Source organism: Zalophus californianus, chromosome 2 (genome assembly GCF_009762305.2).
Source record: "Zalophus californianus isolate mZalCal1 chromosome 2, mZalCal1.pri.v2, whole genome shotgun sequence".
Lineage (NCBI taxonomy): Eukaryota > Metazoa > Chordata > Mammalia > Carnivora > Otariidae > Zalophus > Zalophus californianus.
In genome coordinates, this window is record NC_045596.1 from 1,320,401 (window position 1) to 1,341,590 (window position 21,190).

Here is a 21,190-nt window from a genome sequence, read left to right on the forward strand (position 1 = left end):
TAAAATGTGTCACGTTTTATTAGACCTTAACAAAATAGCCAATGCCAATGTATTACGCATAAGCATATTATTATGTAAAACAAGCATCTAACACTGAAACACAATGTTGGTGAGTACACCACGAGGTCCAGTCAGCAAATATGAGAACAATTCTCTTTGACTCCAGCCTGTGTGGCCCTTATGGTAATTATATATAGTAATGCTGTTAGCAGCAGCCTAAACTACAAACTTAAAAATTTCTATGTAACATCCGCAACATAGATTTCTGTGAATTTTATATACTGTAGTTTCCCCTTAAAAACATATTTTAAGATGAAACTTCTGGTCTCTCCACCCTGACCATCACCGTCCCTTGGTGCTCTTGGCACTTGGTACTGGCCTCAGTCTTGGCATGTGCAACTGCCCTGTGGCTGGTGGACAGTGTGTCCACATCCCCTGAAAAGCCTGTGACAGCTCACTAAGCACCTTAACACCCTTACAACTTGGACTGAATGTCCCTGCTAGTTTCTCTCCTGTTACCACCATTCAAATCAGGAGAACTTCTGCGGCAACATCCTTTTGTGCTTGGCAGTACCTTCCACAAAATACCTCGCTCTACCTGGTAATGGAAGTCCTTGGGTTTCAGTTGGCCTCGACTCCCTGACTGGATCTGGTGAGGCTACTGGATGTCTCAGACCCCATGCTTTGGGCCCAGCAACCCCGCATGGTAAGGCAGGCACTGTCTCCCCATTTTTTAAGGTGAGGACACCAACGCCTGAGGTATGAAGCTAGTGGCTCTCAAGTTTTCTCTACAATAGAATCACGTGATATCTTAAAACACCACCAAATATTCATGTGATAAGCTCAGTAACAGAACAGAGATGACAGAAAATGAGAGCCAGTGAACTTAAAGACAGTAGAAACTATCCAGTATAGAGGAGAAAAGAAAATGTTGAGGAAACATGAACAGAGGCTCAGAGACCTGCGGGATAATACTAGAAGTACAATACAATTGTTATTTCAGTCCCTGAAAGAGAAAAAAGAGACCAGTGCTGAAAAATTAAAGAAATAATGGCTAAAATTTTCCCAGATTTAGTGAAACACATATTTTTCAGATTCAAGAAGCTGAACAACCTTAAACAAGATGAATTAAAAGAAAATCAGGCCCAGAAACACCACAAACTGCTGAAAACCAAAGATGGAGAACAATCTTGAAAGCCGCATGAGCGAAATGACACAGGACACATAGAGGAGTGGCCTTGTGGGTGGCCGCCAACTTCCCATCAGGAGCCAAGTGCTCAGACCACAGAGGGGCTGACTGAGGGCACCGTCAACTCAGAACCTGCTCTTGAGCAAACTGTGTCTTCCGGGAGTGAAGGTGAACTGAAGCCATTCTCGGATAAATAAACAGGAAGAGAACATGTCCTCAGGGGGCCTGCTCTGAAAGGAGTGCTAACAAAAGTTGCTCAGGCTAAAGGGAAAGGTCCCAAGGAAGCCTGCAACTTGAGAGGGCAACAGAAATGCTCAGTACCCGAAGAAGCATAAAGACTGTTTTTTTTTTTTTCAAGCTCTTTAGAATATTTATTACTGTTAAAAGCAAACATTGTAACACTTTCTGGGGGTGTTTACAGTGTGTGCAGATGTAATGCATGGCAGTGATGACAAGATGGTGCTCGTAAGTCTTCCACAACTTACTGGAAGTGGTAAAACGTTAAAGCCAAAACTACACTGAAAATTGATTATGACTACTATAATCCCTGTAGCCATCACTAAAAAATATATAATGAGAGGCGCCTGGACGGCTCAGTGCGTTAGGTGGTGAACTCTTGGTTTTGGCTTGGGTCACGATCTCAGGGTTGTGGGATCAAGCCCAACATCAGGCTCCATGCTTAGTGGTGTGTCTGCTTGAGATTCTCCCTCTCCCTCTGCCCCTCCCCCTGCTCATGCACTCTCTCTCTAAAAATATTACACAATGAGATGTAGCAAAAAATCCAAAATACAAATTGAAATGGAACTCTAAAAATTACTCAATAACTCAGAGAAATGCAGGGAAGAGGGAACAGAATGAAAACAGAAAGAACTAACAGGAAAACAAAATGGGCAACCCAAATCCAACTATATCAATAATCATATTAAGCTTAAATACTTTAAACAAACCAATTAAAAACAGAGTTTGAGTGCACAAATATAAGACCCAACTATATGCTGTCTACAAGAAATCCACTTTAATAAGATTTAGGTAGATTACAAGTAAATGGGTGAAAGAGGATATGCCATGCAAACACAGATGAGAAGAAGTCTGGAGTGGCTATATTAACATAAGACAAAGCAGCATTCAGAAGGGAATTTACTATGCATAAAGAGAATATCACAGAATGATAAAACGGTAAATTTACAAGGACATATAAATTCTAAATGTGCACACATCTCACAACAGAATTTAAAAATACACAAAGCAAGAACTGACAGACTTGCAATGAGAAATAGACAAATCCACAATTACACTTAGAGGTGTAAACACTCCTCTTCCAGTAATATCTGGAAATGTAGAGATAAAATCAGCAAGGATACAGAAGACCTGAACAACACTATCTACCAGCTTGACCTAATTGACATTTATAGAATACTATATCCAAAGACAGAGGAACACACATTCTCTTCAAGTGCACATGAAACATTGTTCAAGATAGACGATATCATAGGTTGTAAAACAAACAAATTTAGAAAAATTGAAAGCTTATGCACAAACAATGAATCATGGAACACTACATCAAACACTAATGATGTATGGTGATTAACATAACAATAAAAAATTTAAAGAAAAAAAAGAAAAATTGAAATCATTCGAAGTATGTTCTCTGACCATAATGAAGGCAAACCAAGAATCAGTAACAGAAAGCTATCTGGAAAATTCACAAACATCTGGACATTAAACAACATACTTCTTAATTAGCCAGGAGTCAAAGTAGAAGTCTCAAGGGAACTTAGAAAATATGTTAAACAGAATGCAAAAGAAAATACACAGTATCAAAATCCATGAGATGTAGCTAAAGCAGTACTTACAGGGAAATTTATAGCATTAAATATTTATATTGGAGAAAAAGAAAGGTCTCAAATCAATAATTTAAGCTTCTACCTTGGGGAACTAGGAAAAGAAGAACAAATTAATTCTAATGCAAGTAACAGAAAAATAATGAAGATCTGAAATTAATGAAATTTAAAACAGAAAAGCAATACTGCTGACCCTTGGACAACACCGGTTTGAACTACACAGATCTACTTATACAGGGATTATTTTTGAAAAATACAGGAGAGTACTGCAGGTGTATTTTCTCTTCCTAATTTTCTTAATAACATTTCCTTTTCTCTAGCTTACTATTGTAAACTAAAATTATTTTAAGAATACAGCATATAATACACATTACATGCAAAATATTTGTTAATCAACTGTTTACTTATCAGTAAGGCTTCTAGTCAACAGTAGGCTATCAGTAGTTAAGTTTTTGGGGGCTCAAAAGTCATATGTGAATTTTCTACTTGTGCAGGGGGTCAGTGCCCCAACCCTTGTGTTGTTCAAGGGTCAACTGTACAGAAAAATCAGTGAGGCCCAAACCTGATTCTTATAAAAGACCAAAAAAAAAAAAAAAAAAAAAAACCCTGATAAACATCTATCTAAACTGTTCAAGGAGAATAAAAAGGCAAAAAAGATCAATTTCAGGAATGAAAGGCAGATATCACCACAGATTACACAGACACTAAGGACAATAAAAAAAATCCTATGAGCATTATATGCCCATAAATTCAACAAGATGAAGGGGGCCAATTCCTTGAAAGACACAAACTACCAAAATTCCACTCAAGAAAAAAACAGAAAATCAGGATAACCTACATCTATTACAGAAATTGACTCTGTAGTTAAGAACCTTTCCACAAATAAAATTCTAGGTCCAGATAGTTTCAATGGTGAATTCTACCAAATATTTAAGGAATAAATAATATCAATTCTACATGATCTCTACTAAAATATAAAAGAGAAGGGAATACTTTGTAACTCATTTTATGAGGCAAGTAATATCCTAATAGCAAAACCAGACAAAGACATATCAAGAAAAGAAAACGACAGACCAGTATCCCTCATGAATATAGACAGAAACAATCTTAAACAAAATAGAAACAAATCAATCCAGCAATAGGACAATCTGTCATGACCAAGTGGAGTTAATCCCACAAATCCCAGCCTTGACTGGTTCAACATTTAAAAATCTATCAATGTTGGGGCGCCTGGGTGGCTCAGTCGTTAAGTGTCTGCCTTCAGCTCAGGTCATGATCCCAAGGTCCTGGGATGGAGCCCTGCTTTGGACTCCCTGCTCAATGGGAAGCCTGCTTCTCCTTCTCCCACTCCCCGTGCTTGTGTTCCCTCTCTCGCTCTCTCTGTCAAATAAATAAATAAAATATTTAAAAAATTTTTTTAAATAAATAAATAATAAATAAAAATCTATCGATGTCATTCCCTATATAAATACACTGAAGACGAAAAGTCACACGATCTTAATAGATGCAGAAAAAGCATTTGACAACATTAAATATCCATTCATGATAAAAACTACTCTCAGTAAACTAAGAATAGAAAAGAATTCTCTAACATGACAAAGACAATCTGTGACAAAACCTAAAATGAACATTATCCTTGATGGTGGAAGACTCAATGTTTTCCTTTGGAGATCAGGAGCAGGGCAAGGATGTCTATTCCCAGGACTCTATTCAACACAATAGAGGAAGTCTGAGCCAGCACGATAAGGCAAGAAAAAGAAATAAAAAGCATACAGTACAAAAAAATAAATAAAATGGCCATTATTCATGGAAGACATAATTGTCTATGTAGAGTAACCCATGGAAACTACAAAAAAGCTTCCTGGGACTAATAAATGAGCTGACCAAGGTACAAGGATATAAAGTCAACCTACAAAAATCAACTGTATATCTACATACTACCAATGAACAACTGGACATTAAACTTAAACAATGCCATTTGTAACAGCACCCCAAAATACCTAGGTATAAATCTGTTATGTTGAAAACTACTAAATCCTGATGAAAGAATTCAAAGCCCTAAAGGGAAAGATACAGCATGTTCTTGGATTAGAATACGCAATATTAAATACCAATGATCCCAAAATTGATCTACAAATTCAACACAATCCCAATCAAAATCCCAGGATATTTCATAGCTATCAATGAGCTGATTCTATAATTATGGATCATAGGTCTAAATGTAAAACATAAAACTCTAACTTTTAGAAGAAGACTTAAGAGAAAACCCTTGTGATCTTGGGTTACACAGAGAGTTCTTAGATACACACCAAAAGCATGATCCATAAAAGAAAACACTTGAAAAATTTGGCTCCATCAAACTTTTAAAAACCTTTGGTTTGGGAAGGATGCTATTAAGAGAATGAAAAGCAAGACTTGTACTAGGATCAATTGTTTTTGCAAATCACACTAGATTTAAAATATATAAAGAACTCTTAACAAAACTCAGCAATGAAAGGTACTTCTAGAATGTCAGAGTAAGGAGTTTGCCTCATTCTATGAGGTCAGTATTACCCTGAATCTGAAGCCAGACATTAAATAAAACACCCTCCATAAATAAAGATACAAAACCCCTCAACCAAATATTAACAAACTGATCTAACAACATACAAAAAGGATTATATACCATGAACAGGTAGGATTTATCTCAGGAATGCAAAGGTTTAAAATCCAAAAATAACTAATGTAATACATCAGATTAGTAGAATAAAGGACAAAAAAACCCACATCATCACAATAAAACATTAAGAGCAATTGCCAAAATTCAACACTCATTTTTATGAAAATATCTCAACTAACTAGGAAAAAATTTTTTCTCAAACTAAGAGCATCTATAAAATTTACTCACTTTGAGTAATTTCAGTGTCATATCTGTATAAAATAGGATGTGTCCTCTACCCAATGGAATGCCAAATCAGGACCAGGTCAGACTGTAAATAATGACCCAGCTAAATGCTCCTGGTTTCAGGGTCACCCAGCAAACAAGCATAAAATTCCTAATATAATTTCTCCCAGGACTCATAAAACATCAGCTTTAATGACAGTCACTTTACAAGAGAGAGAGGAACAATTTTCCCATTTGTCCTGAGAAAGCAGTAATGTTGTTTAAATGGATTATTTTTAAATGAATATGAAGGAAGCCTTTTAATAATTAAATGCCAATTTTTATGTTTTACAATATAAAAAATAACAGGATAACAGAAATGTCACTAAATACCTAACTTAAAAAATAGCATGCTTTGTTAAATACGTTCTTCCAGAGAACACAGTCCTGAGAAGGATGTTGGCCCATGCCAAGCTCTTCATGGATAATACCTTCCGCATTGCTCTGCGGCACTATGTCCCAGCCAGGTCTGTCTGCTCATGTGCATGGGTTCATGTTCACAGATGTATACAGGAAGTGCCACGGAACTTCTGCTCTGGCCTCTGCGATGAAAACAGCAATTGGACAGTTCTGTCCCTAAAGCCTCATGCACAAATGTATGCGCACACATTTGTCTGTCAAGGTGAGCCATGAATGTACATGCATGTGAGTGATCTCTAAAGACCAAGGCTGAAATGAAGTGACTATGGGGGCTGTGTGACAGCTAACAAGAGCCTGAAACATCTGGGAAGGAGTCAGATCCCATTTGGTGACCATCTGAATGTGGCAAAGACCCAGCACACCAGGGATGTAGGCGGGATCACGGCTGTGACATGCCCATGGTGGCATCCAGGTCAGACCTGACTAGCAAATGGATGCTGTCAAAGACCAAAGCTAGATTTTAATACAAGGAGAAGCTGTGCCTTTCTGAGGAAGAAGAAAGAAATGGCAAATCCCTTGCAGACACAGATTAATACTGTCAGTATTAATCTCCTCAGGAGAGAGGCTGGCACCCACCTGACATGAGGAGACAACATCTGAATGCTATGGTGTGAAGGCAATATAATCGGCGTACTTGGCTTGTTAGGATGAGTCTTTAGTATCTGCCATCGGCTAGTCCCCTCACGCTGACCACTCAGTGAAAAAAGACTTTTTTTTTTGAGTATAATTAACATACAATGTTATATTAGTTTCAAGTGTGCAACAAATTCTGTATATTACCCAGTGTTCATTACGACAAGTGTAGTCCCCATCTGTCACCAGACGTTATTATGATATTAATGATTATATTCCCTGTGCTGTACTTTTCATCTATGTGACTTATTTTATAACTGTGGGTTTGTACTCTCAATCCCCTTCATCTATTTCATGCATCTCCTCACCCACCTTCCCTCTGGCAGCCACCAATTTATTCCCTCTATTTAAGAGTCTGCTTTTTTCTTTTTTTGGCAGATCTGTTTGTTTTGTTTTTTAGAATCCACATATAAGTGAAATCATACGGTATTTGTCTTTGTCTGACTTAACTTCACTTAGCTTAATACCCTCAAGGTCCAACCACATTGTTGCAAATGGCAAGATCTCATTCCTTTTTATGGATGAGTAATACTCCATTGTATATATAGACCACATCTTCTCTATGCATTCATCAGTCGATGGACACTTGGGTTGCTTCCATATCTTGGCTATTGCAAATCATGCTAAAATGAACACAGGGGTGCATGTGTCTTTTCAAATTAGGGTTTTTGCACTCGGTCACAGGCCAGGTGAGCACAGAATGCAGCCAGAGACCAAGGAGACAGGAGTGATTGACTGCTTTTCTCTGAGGGCGCACTGAGGAGTGGGGCCCCAAGTTCTCTGCTCCTGCAGGACCAGAGATCGGGAGGCCGCCATTCTCACTCTGTCCTCCAAAGCAGTACGGAAAGCTTTCAGGGAACAAAAGCTCCCACCGAGCAGATGACTTAGTCTGGCCCCTGGCAAGGGTGGGGCAATTCCGCCTCCAGCAAAGACGTTAGGGAACCACGGCAACAGGCCTCCCCCAGAAGATCAGCAAGAACAGCCAGCCAAGACCAAGTTTACTGATCAATGAGAACAGCAAAACCCCAACGCTAGGGGAATACAGCACATAGAATTCATGTTTTTTTTCCCATGATGCTTTAGTCCTCCAAAGTTAATTTTTTTAATTTTCTTTATTCTTTTTCTATTTTTTTAGTTGAATTTTTCTTCTTTCCTTTTTCAACCAACATCTTATCAATTTCTTTTTTAAAATCTTTTTTAATTTTTCATTTTTATAGTCATATTCTATCTCTTCATTGTATTTAACTTTATTTTTTTTCTATATATATATGTTTTTCTCTCTTTAAAATTTTGGGATACAGTTTCTTCCAGCAGACCAAAATATACCCTAAATCTAGTGTATGACATTGTCCTGTCTCCCACCTGATCACATTCTTTTTTTTTTTTTTCATTCTTTTTTCAAATTAGTGTTTTTGTTTTCTTTGGGTAAATACCCTAGTAGAATTACTGGATCATATGGTATTTCTATTTCTGATTTATTGAGAAACCTCCATACTGTTTCCACAGTGGCTGCACCAATTTACATTCCTACCAACAGTACACGAGAGTCCCTTTATCTCAGCATCCTCACCAACACCTGTTTCTTGTGTTTTTAATTTTAGCCATCCTGACTGGTGTGAGGTGGTATCTCATTGTGGTTTTGATTTGTATTTCCCTGATGCCGAGTGATGTTGAGATCTTTTCATGTGTCTGTTGGCCATATGGATGTCTTCTTTGGAAAAATGTCTATTCAGGTTCTCTGTCCATTTTTTATTGGAGTAGTTTGTGTGTGTGTGTGTGTGTGTGTGTGTGTGTGTTGAGTTGTAAAATTCCTTCCATTTTAGATATTATCCCTCTATTGGATATATTATTTCCACTTCCCATTCACTAAATTGCTTTTTCATTTTGTTGATGATTTCCTTTGCTGTGCAAAAGCTTTTTATTTTGGAGGACTCCCAATAGTTTATTTTTGTTTTTGTTTCCCTTGTCTCAGGAGACATATCTAGAAAAATGTTGTAACAGTAGATGTCAAAGAGATTACTCCTATGTTTTCTTCTAGGATTTTTATACTTTCAGGTCTCATATTTAGGTCTTTAATCCATTTTAACTTTATTTTTGTGTTTATTTTGTGACCCAGTTTCATTCTTTTGCATGTATCTGTCCAGTTTTCCCTGAACCATTTATTGAAGAGACATTGGATATTCTTGCCTCCTTTGTCATAGATTAATCAACCATGTAAATGTGGGTTTATTTCTGGGCTCTCTATCCTGTTCTACTGATCTATGTGTCTGTTTTTGTGCCAGTACCATACTGTCTTGATTACTATAGCTTTGTAGTATATCTTGAGATCTGGAATTGTGACACTTCCAGCTTTGTTCTCCTTTCTTAAGAATGCTTTGGCTATCTGGGGTCTGTAATTTGTATTCCATACAAATTTTGGTATTATTTATTCTAGTTCTGTGGAAAATGCTATTTGTCAATTTGTTAGGAATTGCACTGAATCTGTAGATTGTTTTGTATAGTATGGGCATTTTAACAATATTAATTCTTCCAACCCATGAGCATGGTATATTTTTCCATTTATTTGTGTCTCCTCCAACTTCTTTCATCAATGTTATGTAGTTTTCAGAGTACAGGTCTTTCACTTCACTGGTTAAGTTTATTCCTAGGGTGCAATTGTAAATGAGTTTGTATTTTAAATTTCTCTTTCTGCTACTTGGTTATTAGGATATAGAAATGCAACAGATTTCTATATATTAATTTTGTATCCTGCAAGTTCACTGAATTCAGTTATCAGTTCTAATAGTTTTTTGTTGGAGATTTTAGGATTTTCTATATATATTATCACGTCATCTGCAAATAGTGAGTTTTACTTCTTCCTTACCAATCTGGATGCCTTTTATTTCTTTTTCTTGTCTGATTGCTGCAGCCAGGACTTCCAGTACTATGTTGAATAAACATGCAGTGAAAATTTTAATCTCCTGGGTCCCCCTAATGTGCAGTAGTCTGGACCAGGCCCATGAGCCTTTTGAGCAATCTAGAGCAGAATGCAGAGTGAGCGCATAGCAACATGACCATATGTCAGAATAACTGCTTTAAGTTTCCCAAACTATGGAAAGTAAGAGTAAATTGGAACTTTATTCTCCTCTAAGTTATAAATTTTTCTGCTTTAATGTACACATCACAAGTGGTATGAGAACCACTTCCAAGCCCCCTGTATAAATAAACACAGCCAGAGTCTCTGGGACACTGAGACCCACTACAGGAAATGCCCTGTGCTCTGTACCTGATTCTCTTTTCTCAGGATCCATAGACTGCTTTGGGCCCCATTATGGCTGGAGAGAAAAAGCACCTAGTAATAAAAACTAGGCACACTCTTAGCATTTGTTTTCCTGGTGAACTTCAGTGCGCTTAAAAAAAAATAAGAGAACTGATCTAGAAAAATTCAATGTTAACACCCTTTATTTCACATTCACCACCAGGCAAGGTGCAGAGGTGACATTTTAAGTGTACAATTTGGCATTTGTTAAAATGTCAGCAGTTGTAAGTGAAAATGCCAACCAAGGAATACTTTTAACTACGGGGGAAGGCAGTTACACCCAGGAGGTCCGTTCTCCCATGGCCCTCCTACTCAGGTGCTTTGTGGGCCTGGAGACGGCCACCATCAGTCCTCTGCAGTGTGGCCAAAGTGTCCAAACTGCAGATGCAATACCAAGGAGGCGGCAGAAATACAGCAACAGTGATGGCAGACCTGTCTCTATCGTACGTCCTTGAAGCCTCTGGAATGAGGCTGAATGGCAGTGATAATCATGAGGGGCACACCTGGCTTCCCTTTGTCCTGATCTCTTTGTGACAGCAGCAGCAGCTTCCAAGCACCACCTGAGGTGCCTCTGATGGGCTGTCAGGAACAAAAGAACAAAACTGCACTCCAGCAGGATGCAGCCTCCTGAGGGCAAGGCCATGCCTGTGGTGTCATGCCTGTGTCCTCATCACCTATGACCCTTCCTGGCACACAGGGGCAATCAACAAATATTAGTTGGATGAATGAAATGAAAAGTAAATAATCTTCACAATAACCTGGCAAAGAAGGCATTATTTTTATTATTTCATGGTTGGGAATTGAAGTTTCCAGCTAGAGGCATACTGTTAACAATTGAGCTGGAATTTGAACTCAGGTCTACCCCAAACCAGTGCTCAGCTGCCTCTGGGGTTCTGTCAAATAGTGCCAGATTTTTCCTGAAATCATTTTTTTTAAGAATACGAGGGAAAACAAAACAAGTAAAAACCATGGCAGCAAAACCATAGAAAGAACAACTGGTACAGAGAACAGGGTAAGGGCCACACGGACATACCCAAGATAGTAGTTTGCGTGGGGCTAACACTCCTGCACTTGATCTGATCTGCAGCCCCAAGACCAGCATGGGCCCTGCCTTGTGTGGAGCTGGGGGCTGGGTGAGGGGCTCAGATAGCCTTGGCGTGCACTGAGATGTACCTCCCCTACATCCACATGGCTCCAGGTGGCCCATTCCTTCACCTTAGAGCTTTTGTTTGGTCATCACCTCCTCCGTCAGTGCCTCTCTGTCTCCCCTCATGAGCATCGTCTTCCCCTGTGCTTTTGATCCTTGCCTCTGCAACTCTGTATTTTCCACAACATCTTGTCATCTTTCATACCAGGATTTATTTAGTATGTTTGCTGTCTGCTCATGCCCTCCAGTCCCCAGACTCCACAAGGGTAGAGATTATGATATGCATTCAGCACAAGCACCTTGAACAGCCTAGCATGTAAGAAGTGCTCAATAAACATCTGTTGAATGAAAGAATGAATGAATGGGCAGTAGGAGGAAATGGGTTGGAGAGGGAGGCAGGGGTTAGAACACCAGGAGCCCTGGACACCAGGTAAGGAGTAGAGAATGTGGCTGGCCTGTGAGGCTGTCTGGCTGCTGGGCAGGAGAGTGGGAGGGCCCACAAAGACAGCCGAGGTGAGTGGGATGAAGAGGGCAGTGAAGAGCAATGCCCAGGAGGCACACTCCACAGGACCTGGCAATGGGCTAGAAAAGCAGGGCTCCCACCTGAGCCACCGGGGGAACTGAGGAAGATTTAGCATAAAAGGACGAAATCACTGTGGCTTTTTTTTTTTTTTAAGATTTATTTATTTATGAGAGAGAGAGAGAGAGAGAAGAGGGAGAGGGTGAGAGAAACAAGCAGACTCTGTGCTGAACGCAGAGACCGATGCGTGGAGCATTCTCACAACCCTGAGATCATGACCCGGGCTGAAACCAAGAGTCAGATGCTCTATTGTGAAGTGATCCACGGAGAATGAGGGGACTGCTCCTTTTACTCTAAACAGAAATTGGAAAATATTTCATCCCGAAAATAACAAAGTATAAAGATAAAAACATCTCATTTGGGTTTCAAATGGTGCTGCAGAGTTAGCAATAATTATATGACTTATGAAAATCTTGATAATAATTTGATAGTACAATGATATTATGTGGGAGATATTCATCAGGTAAGCAGAAAAATCACATGCCAACAATGTAAAGACCCTGAATAGAACTACTTCGAATTAGCTATTTTAAAATTTATATAGGTAATAATGAAATAGGGCTCAAATATTGTATCTGGAAAGCAAAACTCTTCATTGGGTGGTGCCGCCTGAACCTGAAGGCAAATTTTTGAAGACTCTTTACAGAGTAACAACCTAAGAATGGCAGGAGCACTGGAAAACAGAATAGAACATTTCCTGCTAGAACGATACTTCTTATTTGTGCTGATAGCTAGAAAAACCCATAGTCTTCTCACATGTGGAGATACTGGCTACTGGGGCCACAAGTATTCTTTTCCTTCTTCTTTAGAAAATGACACTCAGATTGTCATTAAGGGCCCCCACCTTTAGGCCAGCCAGCAGAGGCCATCTCGTGGCCACAGTAACCAGTTTAAGGGTGGCTTGGGCTATTTCAGAGAGATGCAAGGAGTTGCTTGCTGAGGGCATCTGCAAAAGATGCTTCCTCCTCCTTTCATGGAAGCTACACGGAGAGATATGTTCATCCCACTGGGGAGAAACTAAGCAGTTTTTGCCAAGACTTGCTGGGATGCTGAGGAAGAGAAGTTGGGAAATGGGGGACAGAAGCTGGACCTACTGTATAACTTTGGCTGCCAGATAAAATCTTACCTGAAGCTAGCCCTTCCTTGGACTTCTAAGTTAGGTAAGCTGAGAAATACCTTGATAGTTTAGATCCTTTTGGGTTTGATTTTCTGTTGTTTGCCACTGGACATATTTAAATGAATACTTGGACAAGCGGTAACAATCACCCAGGTTGTAGACACTTGGGGAAAAGCACTCGGTCAGTGCTGACCCTCCACTCATGCCTCTCCTTCTCAAGGTTGCACGGGAGGGGAGGAGCCTGCTCTCTCTAGCCAAAGGACAGAAAGGGGACAGCCCAGCAAGACAAATACCACAGAAAAACACTGTGGCTGAGTTTAGCAAGCAATTTAGCATGAATCCTCCCACCCTTTATACCTGGCCAAGTTCCTCTTAGTAATTTTCTACCCAGTGACTCTGTCCACCTCCCTACTGGCCGTAAATCCCCAGGTGCCCTTGCTGTATTTGGAGTTGAGTTCAGTCTCTCTCCCCTACTGCAATAATCTTGAATAAGCTCTTCCTTGCCTGTTTAACTCTGTTGCAATTTTTCTTTGACAAAATACAATATATAAAAATTTGTGGGATATAGTTAGAACAGTGGGGGAGAGGGAAATTTTATAGCACAAAAAATGTATACATGAGAAAAAAGGAAAAGTCTTAAAGCAACAATCTAAAATTGCACCTGGAGAACTTAGCAAAAGTAAAGCAAAATAAACTCAAATCAAGCAGAAGAAAGGAAAGACTAAACAACAGAAATCAGGAAAATTGAAAACAGAAAACCCACTGAAACAAATAGCTGGTTCGTTGAAAAGATCAATAACATTGATAAAACTCTATCTAGACTGATAAAGAAAAAAGAGAGAAGACACAAATTACCAATATCAGGAATGAAATAGGGGACATCACTACAGATCCTGCAGACATCAAAATGTTAAGGGAATGCTACAAACAACTATATGCACATCAATTTCACAAATTTTTTTAAAAAATACAACCGACCAAAATTTACCCAATAGGAAACAAGATACTATGAATAACCCTATAAATATTGGTAAAATTGAACACATAATTTCAAAACTCTCCAAAAAGAAACTTCCAGGTCCAGACAATTTTATTAGCAAATTCTACCAAATACTTAAAGAAGAATTTTTTTTAAGATTTATTTTTAAGTAGTCTCTACACCCAACGTGGGGCTCAAAGTGACAACCCTGAGATCAAGAGACACATGCTCTATGGACTGAGCCACCCAGGCATCCCTATTTAAAGAATTAACACAAATTCCACACAATATCTTCCAGAAAATGCAAGAGGAAGGAACATTTCCTATTTCATGAAACTAGTGTTATCCTGGTATCCAAACCAGATAAAAACAGATCTGTATTTCTCATGAATATATATACACAAAAATCCTTTAAAAATATTAATACATAGTGGCATTAAAATAGACATACAGACCAACAGAACTGAATAGAGAGCCCAGAAATAAACCCATAATTATATGGTCAATTGATTTACAACAAAGGAGTCAAGAATATCCAATGGGGAGAAGACAGTCTCTTTGATAAATGGTGTTGAGGAACCTGGACAGATACATGCAAAAGAATGAATCTAGACTACTATCTTACACCATGTAAAAAAATTAACACAAAATAGATTAAAGACTTGAATGTAAGACCCGAAACCATAAAACTCCTCGAAGAAAACATAGGTGGTAAGCTTCTTGACATCAGTCTTGGCATTGATCCCACTCCAAAAGCACAAATAAACAAGTGGGAGTAGATCAAACTAAAAAAGCTTCTGCAAAGAGAAAAAAAAAGGCAACCTACTGCATGGGAAAAAAAATTGTAAATATATCCTATATATATAAATATATAAATATAATATATGTAAATATATCCATATATCCTATAAGGGGTTAATATCCAAAATATATAAGGAATTCAAACAACTCAATAGCAAAAAAAACCAATCTGATTAAAAAATGAGCAGAGGACCTGAATAGACATTCTTCCAAAGAAGACATACAGATGGCCAACAGGCACATGAAATGATGCTCAACATCATTCATCATCAGGTAAATGCAAATCAAAACCATGAAGAGATATTATCTCATACCTGTTAGGATGGCTATTATCAAAAAGACAAGAAATAACAAGTTTTGGCAAGGATTGGAGAAAAGGGAACCCTCGTGCACTGTTGGTGGGAATGTAAATTGGTGCAGCCACTGTGGAAACAGCGTGGAGACTTCTCAAAAAATTAAAGATAGAACTATCGTATAATCCAGTAATTCTACTACTGGGTAATCGCCTGAAGCAAACAAAAACATGAATTTGAAAAGACACACACACCCCTATGTTTATAGCAGCATTATTTACAATAACTAAGATACGGAAGCAACCCAAGTGTCCACTGATGGATGAATGGATTTAGAAGATATGGTATGTATATACAATGGAATGTTACTCAGCCATAAAAAGAAGGCGATCTTGCCATTTGCGACAACAAAGCTAACATAGAAGATGACTGAACACTTGGGATATTAAAGAATTCATAACAATACAATTTGTGAGGTCAGATATTTTGAATTACAAAACATGGGTGAATTCTGAGCCGGAACCACTCAGTGCAAGTGGCACGACAGTGACACAAGGGCAGTGACAAAAACTGGCCTGTCGATGCAGAAACATTAGGAGGGGCATCTTGTTGGCCACACCCGACAAGGAGGTATTAGGAGATGAAGAAATGGTGAGAACGTGGCTCCTGGCAAGTGCAGTAAGAAGAGAGAGGTCCTCCGCACCTGCCCAGGAGCAGGCCTTCATAAAAATATGATAGGTCCAAGAGAGACACACAAAACAAAGATTGACATGCATGACCCCTAAAGAATCTGAGTCAAGGGAAGAAGAGAATTGAGGCTAATGACCAACTCCCAGCCAGGATGGAGAACATGACAGTCCAGCTCGGGGAGGAGGCTGGGCATACACTGTTAACATGTGGCAATCCTGATGATGATTCCAAACCACGCGACTTTGAGACATGGGAAGGCAAGTCAAGGGTGGATCACACACCCAGGTTTTCTCTCAGTAAGTACTTGGTGCCTACCAGGTGCAGAGCCAGGCCACGATGGGGAGTAAGTCGACAAAAGAGGCAAAAAGTCCCTGTTCTCATGGAACATACAATCTAGCAGGGTAAACAGAAGTCAACAGGCAGTTAAAACACCATGCAGTGGCCATCAGGACAAGTACAGGGAATGTCTAGGAGGATACTAGACCGGGGTTTTGATAAAGCAAATACTGATCAATGAACCACTCGATGCAGAGAGAACTCAAAGAATGAGGGTTTTAGGTGGATGAAAATGATCAGATGGGGGCTTCTGCTTCCACTCAGGATGGACACAGCTGAAAAGAAAGGGCTCCCACCTAACAACGAAGGTAAGAAACACAACCTATAATGTAAAGCCCTAAAAATACACGTATATTTTGACTCAGGAATTCCATCTCTGGGAATGCTATGGAAATTATTAGAAAAATGTACCAAAACCCCAAACCATACACGTATGTTTATGGCATCTCTGTATAAAATAAGTACAACTGAAAACAATCTAAACGACCGTCACCAGGGACAGCCATCAAGTGGGGTGTAAAGTAGCTGTCAAAATGATGATGTGGACTTCCAGTGGAAAGTAGTGGCCAAACGCACACATTATGTTATACCTTCTCCTTCCAAAAATTCAACTGAAATAACAGAAAATAAAAAAAACAAGAGCATCACTAAAAACTTGGGAGGAGTGCTACCCACAAACCAGAGACACTGGAGATTACTGCAAGACAATAAAACACAGCAAGAGATTAACCTGGAAATGTAATAGAAAATACGAACTTACATGCTGTACAGGCAAAAGCAAGGACCTCATAAAAAGTGTGTTTTCCCAGGGGCGCCTGGGTGGCTCAGTTGTTAGGCAACTGCCTTCGGCTCAGGTCATGATCCCGGGGTCCTGGGATGGAGCCCCACATCGGGCTCCCTGCTCTGCGGGAAGCCTGCTTCTCCCTCTCCCACTCCCCCTGCTTGTGTTCCCTCTCTTGCTGTGTCTCTTTGTCAAAAAAACAAACAAACAAAAAAACAAACCAACCTTAAAAAAAAAAGTGCGTTTTCCCAGTAGAACTCATAAATTACTCTTTGATGAGAAGCGGCAGCTAAGAGAAAAGGTGCAGTAGGCACCTGCTTTCCGAGGAGGCACTAGTGTTAGAACTGCTTGTGGTGAGCCAGGTAAAGACCACAGAAGAGCTCTCTAAAGTGGGGTGTCCAAAAAAAGACCTTCCTCAGGTGGGTGCAAAGTCCAGAGAGCATAGGGCCCTGAGCAGGGCCGTGGCTCCTGCAGGTGTGAGCCCACCCAGCCCCACATGACCACCCACGGTGAGCACTGGGTACCCACACACGTAGAGGCCAGATGAAGGCTGGCAGGATGTGGTCCAGACCAGTGACGGGACCCACAGGGTAGACAGATGTGTCGTGAACGGAAAGGAAAGGGCACTGAAGTTTTTTTCTACACATGTCCACACTATTTGAATTTATCACAAATATATACTCATATGTATATATTTTTACAGTGCATATTTAAATAATTAATGTATTCAATTCATATATTTAAATGATTCAAATGTTTAAATCTAAATATAGATTCACGTCAGTATTAATGTATGATATCAAGACATGATAAACAAAATTGAGAAGTATAAAAGTGAGGTTTTATTTTGGTAGAAAAACAGTATTTTATAAATATATGTACTTAGCAAAAAGTCAATAAGGATAGACACCAAAATGTTAACCACAGTTAATTCTGCATGGTGGAATAATAGGTGACTTTTATTAGTTTTTGTTTGTTTTTACATTTCTGCACTTAAGGAACTGTTCTGAGATGAAAAATTAGTAATGAATCATCTTTAATTAAAAAATATAAAGCCATTTAAAAAGCTAATTGCTTTGAGTGTTATTAAAGCTGCATCATAAATTCAAGGGTATTTACAGCTTTTTTCATCAGAGGCAGTCTGGAACAACAACAAAGAAATGGAGGAGGTCATCAGAACATCAGACATTTCAACACATCTCTGGACCTCAGAAGCTTCCTGTCCAGTACAAATGTGAAGATGAGGAAGGGGAAGTGGGAACGGGGTGTCCCTTTTGCCCTCAACCCCAGCACGCATGACTCTCTGGATGGAAAGGACCCCTCACTAACTCAACACATCATGACAACAGGGAGCATGTGTCTTGTTCCCCCACTATGTTCCCAAAACAGAGCAGGTGCTAAGTGAGTATCAGCTCAGTGGATCAACAGAGTAAAACACAGCTAACAACATGGGTCCCTCTCTTAGAAACAGAAAGTGCACAGGCAAACACACATACAGGCAAAAACTCAACTCCGAGGCACAGAAACTGGCGTCTACCAATGGGCGCTAACTTACCGGATGCCTGGCTGAAAGTCTTCCGGTCACAGTTCCAGTCTGATTCCACGTAGAGGAAATGGAGCCCTTTATCAGTTAAGAAGAATCAGTTTCAGCGCTGGCAATGTCATGTGAAGTCAAGAGCACAGTGACCCTTAGTCTCCCTGCACACAGCACACACTCACTGCTCTCCTGCAGATGTCCACAAGCTGCTGGCCCGAAGCCCCCAACCCTGAAAGGTCTCTGGGTGTCAGCCAACTGCTGACCAACAAGGAGGTTCCCCCTAACCCATGCAGAAACTGCAACAGGACATGTGGGTCTTCAGGTCCCTTCAAGCCCCTGAGCATGGGGAGAGGAGGACCATGTGCCACGGGGGCTCAGCATAGACTCCAGGTGGGGCTGTGCAGCCAAGACAGGGGCCCAGATGGAACACCTCTGCCTGCAGGCTCCTCCTCCTTCCCTGCAATGGGCGCAGGAAGAGGCTCAGTGACAAGTGTCACAGTGCCTGGGAAACCCCAGGGCTTTGGTGTACATGCAGCTCCAGGTCTGAGGGCATGATGACCACTCAGGCTATAAAGAGACCCGAGTAATAACAAAATCATGGTTCACAGCTCAAGAATATTTGGTGATTTCATCGTTAACTAAAATTTCAGGAAATTGTACATGTATCTGAAGCCACGTGGAAACCACATTCCTGGGCACAGGATCTCATTTAGCTCAGTTACCTTTCTCATGCAAGCTAGTAATCCATCCACAAAGGCTGATTTGATCTTGTGAACCTAGGTTACACAGACAAGAGTAATCATTTTCTTGTTTCAGCATCCAGCAGGAACAAGCATCAGAGCAGTATTCCACAGAGCGCTGGGCATGTGGCATTCAAGTGTCAGCTCCAGGAGGCTCCGCAACAGGCTGGTGTGGTACCCACAATTAAATAACAATGACCCACAGAGAAAGACGGCACCCTACCCTCTTTCCAGAATAATTCTGGAATGATTCTTTTCACAGAAACGTTGCAGAGATAAATGGGGAGCCCTGGGTACCCATCCTCCCGCATCCCCTAGGGTGCCTTTAGTTCTTTTCCAATCATTTCGTCCCTTCAAGGAGAAGTCCATTTGGTGCCATGACCAAGCCCTGTCGGCTGCCACACCTCAGGAGAGCAGCAGGCCACAGGTTCAGGGAGTGACAGACTGATGGTACAAGCGGCAGCCAAGCTATGGGCGCGGTTCACAAACAACAGAGAACACACGCAGGTGCGTGGACAGAGGAAGCATTGGGTGCTGAGGAAGAAGGGGGCATGTCAGAGGACAAGCGAGCCAATGTGTTCAGAGGGCCACAGGGAACCTTGCCAGGCCCGGGGCTGGGGAGCGGGAGGAGGCCCTCGAGAGAGGCTTCTGAACTCTGTGCTGGTGGAGTCTAGTCCACAGCGAAGCCATCCGATGACAACACACACGTCCCCTTCCCATCTTCATCCGTCCTCGTCCGCGTGGGACCCTGTGGCGTAGTGCCAGGCAGGGTGCACGAGAGCAGCGCTGGAACCAGGCCGGCTTGAACAAGCTCTGTTCCCCTCAGAACACTGCCAGGGCTACTGCTGTGATTATGGACTGATGGCTCTTATCAGAGGTGGGGCCAGATGGCTCCCCTCCCTCACCAACTCACTCACACACAAAGGGAACTTACCCGTCTATATTCCAAAATTATCTTGGGTAATGGATGAAGGTCCTGCACAGCACTTAACTGAAAAATGAGAATAAATGTCACCAATATAATTCCTTCATTTAATTTTAACATTTTGAACACTTATTTTCAGCTGGAGAAAATCCTAATAATAAATGGTCTGTATTGACCATATTTTCCAAAGTGAAGATTCATAATAAATTCAGTTTATCAAGTGTCTTAATCTAAATCCCTTACAAAATCATTGCTGTACATATGAGAGCTAAAGGAATTTCACACAAGCTTGGAAATAAGATTGCTTCTGAGATTTAAATTCATGAAATCTAAATCCAGGGTATGTAAAATACCACGTAGGAGAATAAACTAAGAAAATGCCTACAAATATGTAACTCAAGAGTTTATTAGGAACACCCAATGAGTTTCAATTACAGTTATCCAGGCATAATGGCAGGGAGGTAACATCAGAATAGGATTATGGATTTTAAAACTAATTTTAAAAGGTCAAAATATTACATATAGGAAAACACAAGATCCTAAGAACGTGGTTTGTTCAATTACCACAAAGTGAACATGCTTGGGTAAGGCAATGCACACGGAACATTCCAGGTCCCCTGCGGGTCCCTGCCCCTCCCCTGCAGGTAGCCACCACTCTGACCTCCACCATCAAGGCCACTTTTCCCAGCTTTCGAACTTCGTATCCATGCAACAGGACAGACACTCTGTGTGTGTGGTTTTGTTCAACAGGGTGGTTTTAAGGTTCACCTGTGTTGTATGAAGCAGCATTTCATTTACTTGTACTCCTGTTTTCAATTGTTTGTTTGAATGTAGGACAACTATATTTTCTCGTTGATGGATACTAGTGGGTTGTTTACGGGCCATGATGAGTAGTGCTGTTGTGAACATTGTGGAGCCCGATTTTGGTTAACATATGTCTGCAGTTCTGTTGAGCAGAAA

General features: G+C 40.4%; 1 protein-coding gene across 1 annotated transcript in view; it reads right to left on the minus strand.

Moving 5' to 3' along the window:
* Window positions 1-21,190, minus strand: part of POLN (DNA polymerase nu) — a 144,095-nt gene that overhangs the window by 57,068 nt on the left and 65,837 nt on the right. Inside the window, exons 14-16 of the mRNA XM_027598346.2 lie at window positions 20,240-20,296; window positions 19,288-19,341; window positions 18,584-18,649 (exon numbers count right to left, since the gene is read on the minus strand). Coding sequence (XP_027454147.1) covers window positions 18,584-18,649; window positions 19,288-19,341; window positions 20,240-20,296 — 177 coding nt within the window. The remainder of the gene's footprint in view (window positions 1-18,583; window positions 18,650-19,287; window positions 19,342-20,239; window positions 20,297-21,190) is intronic.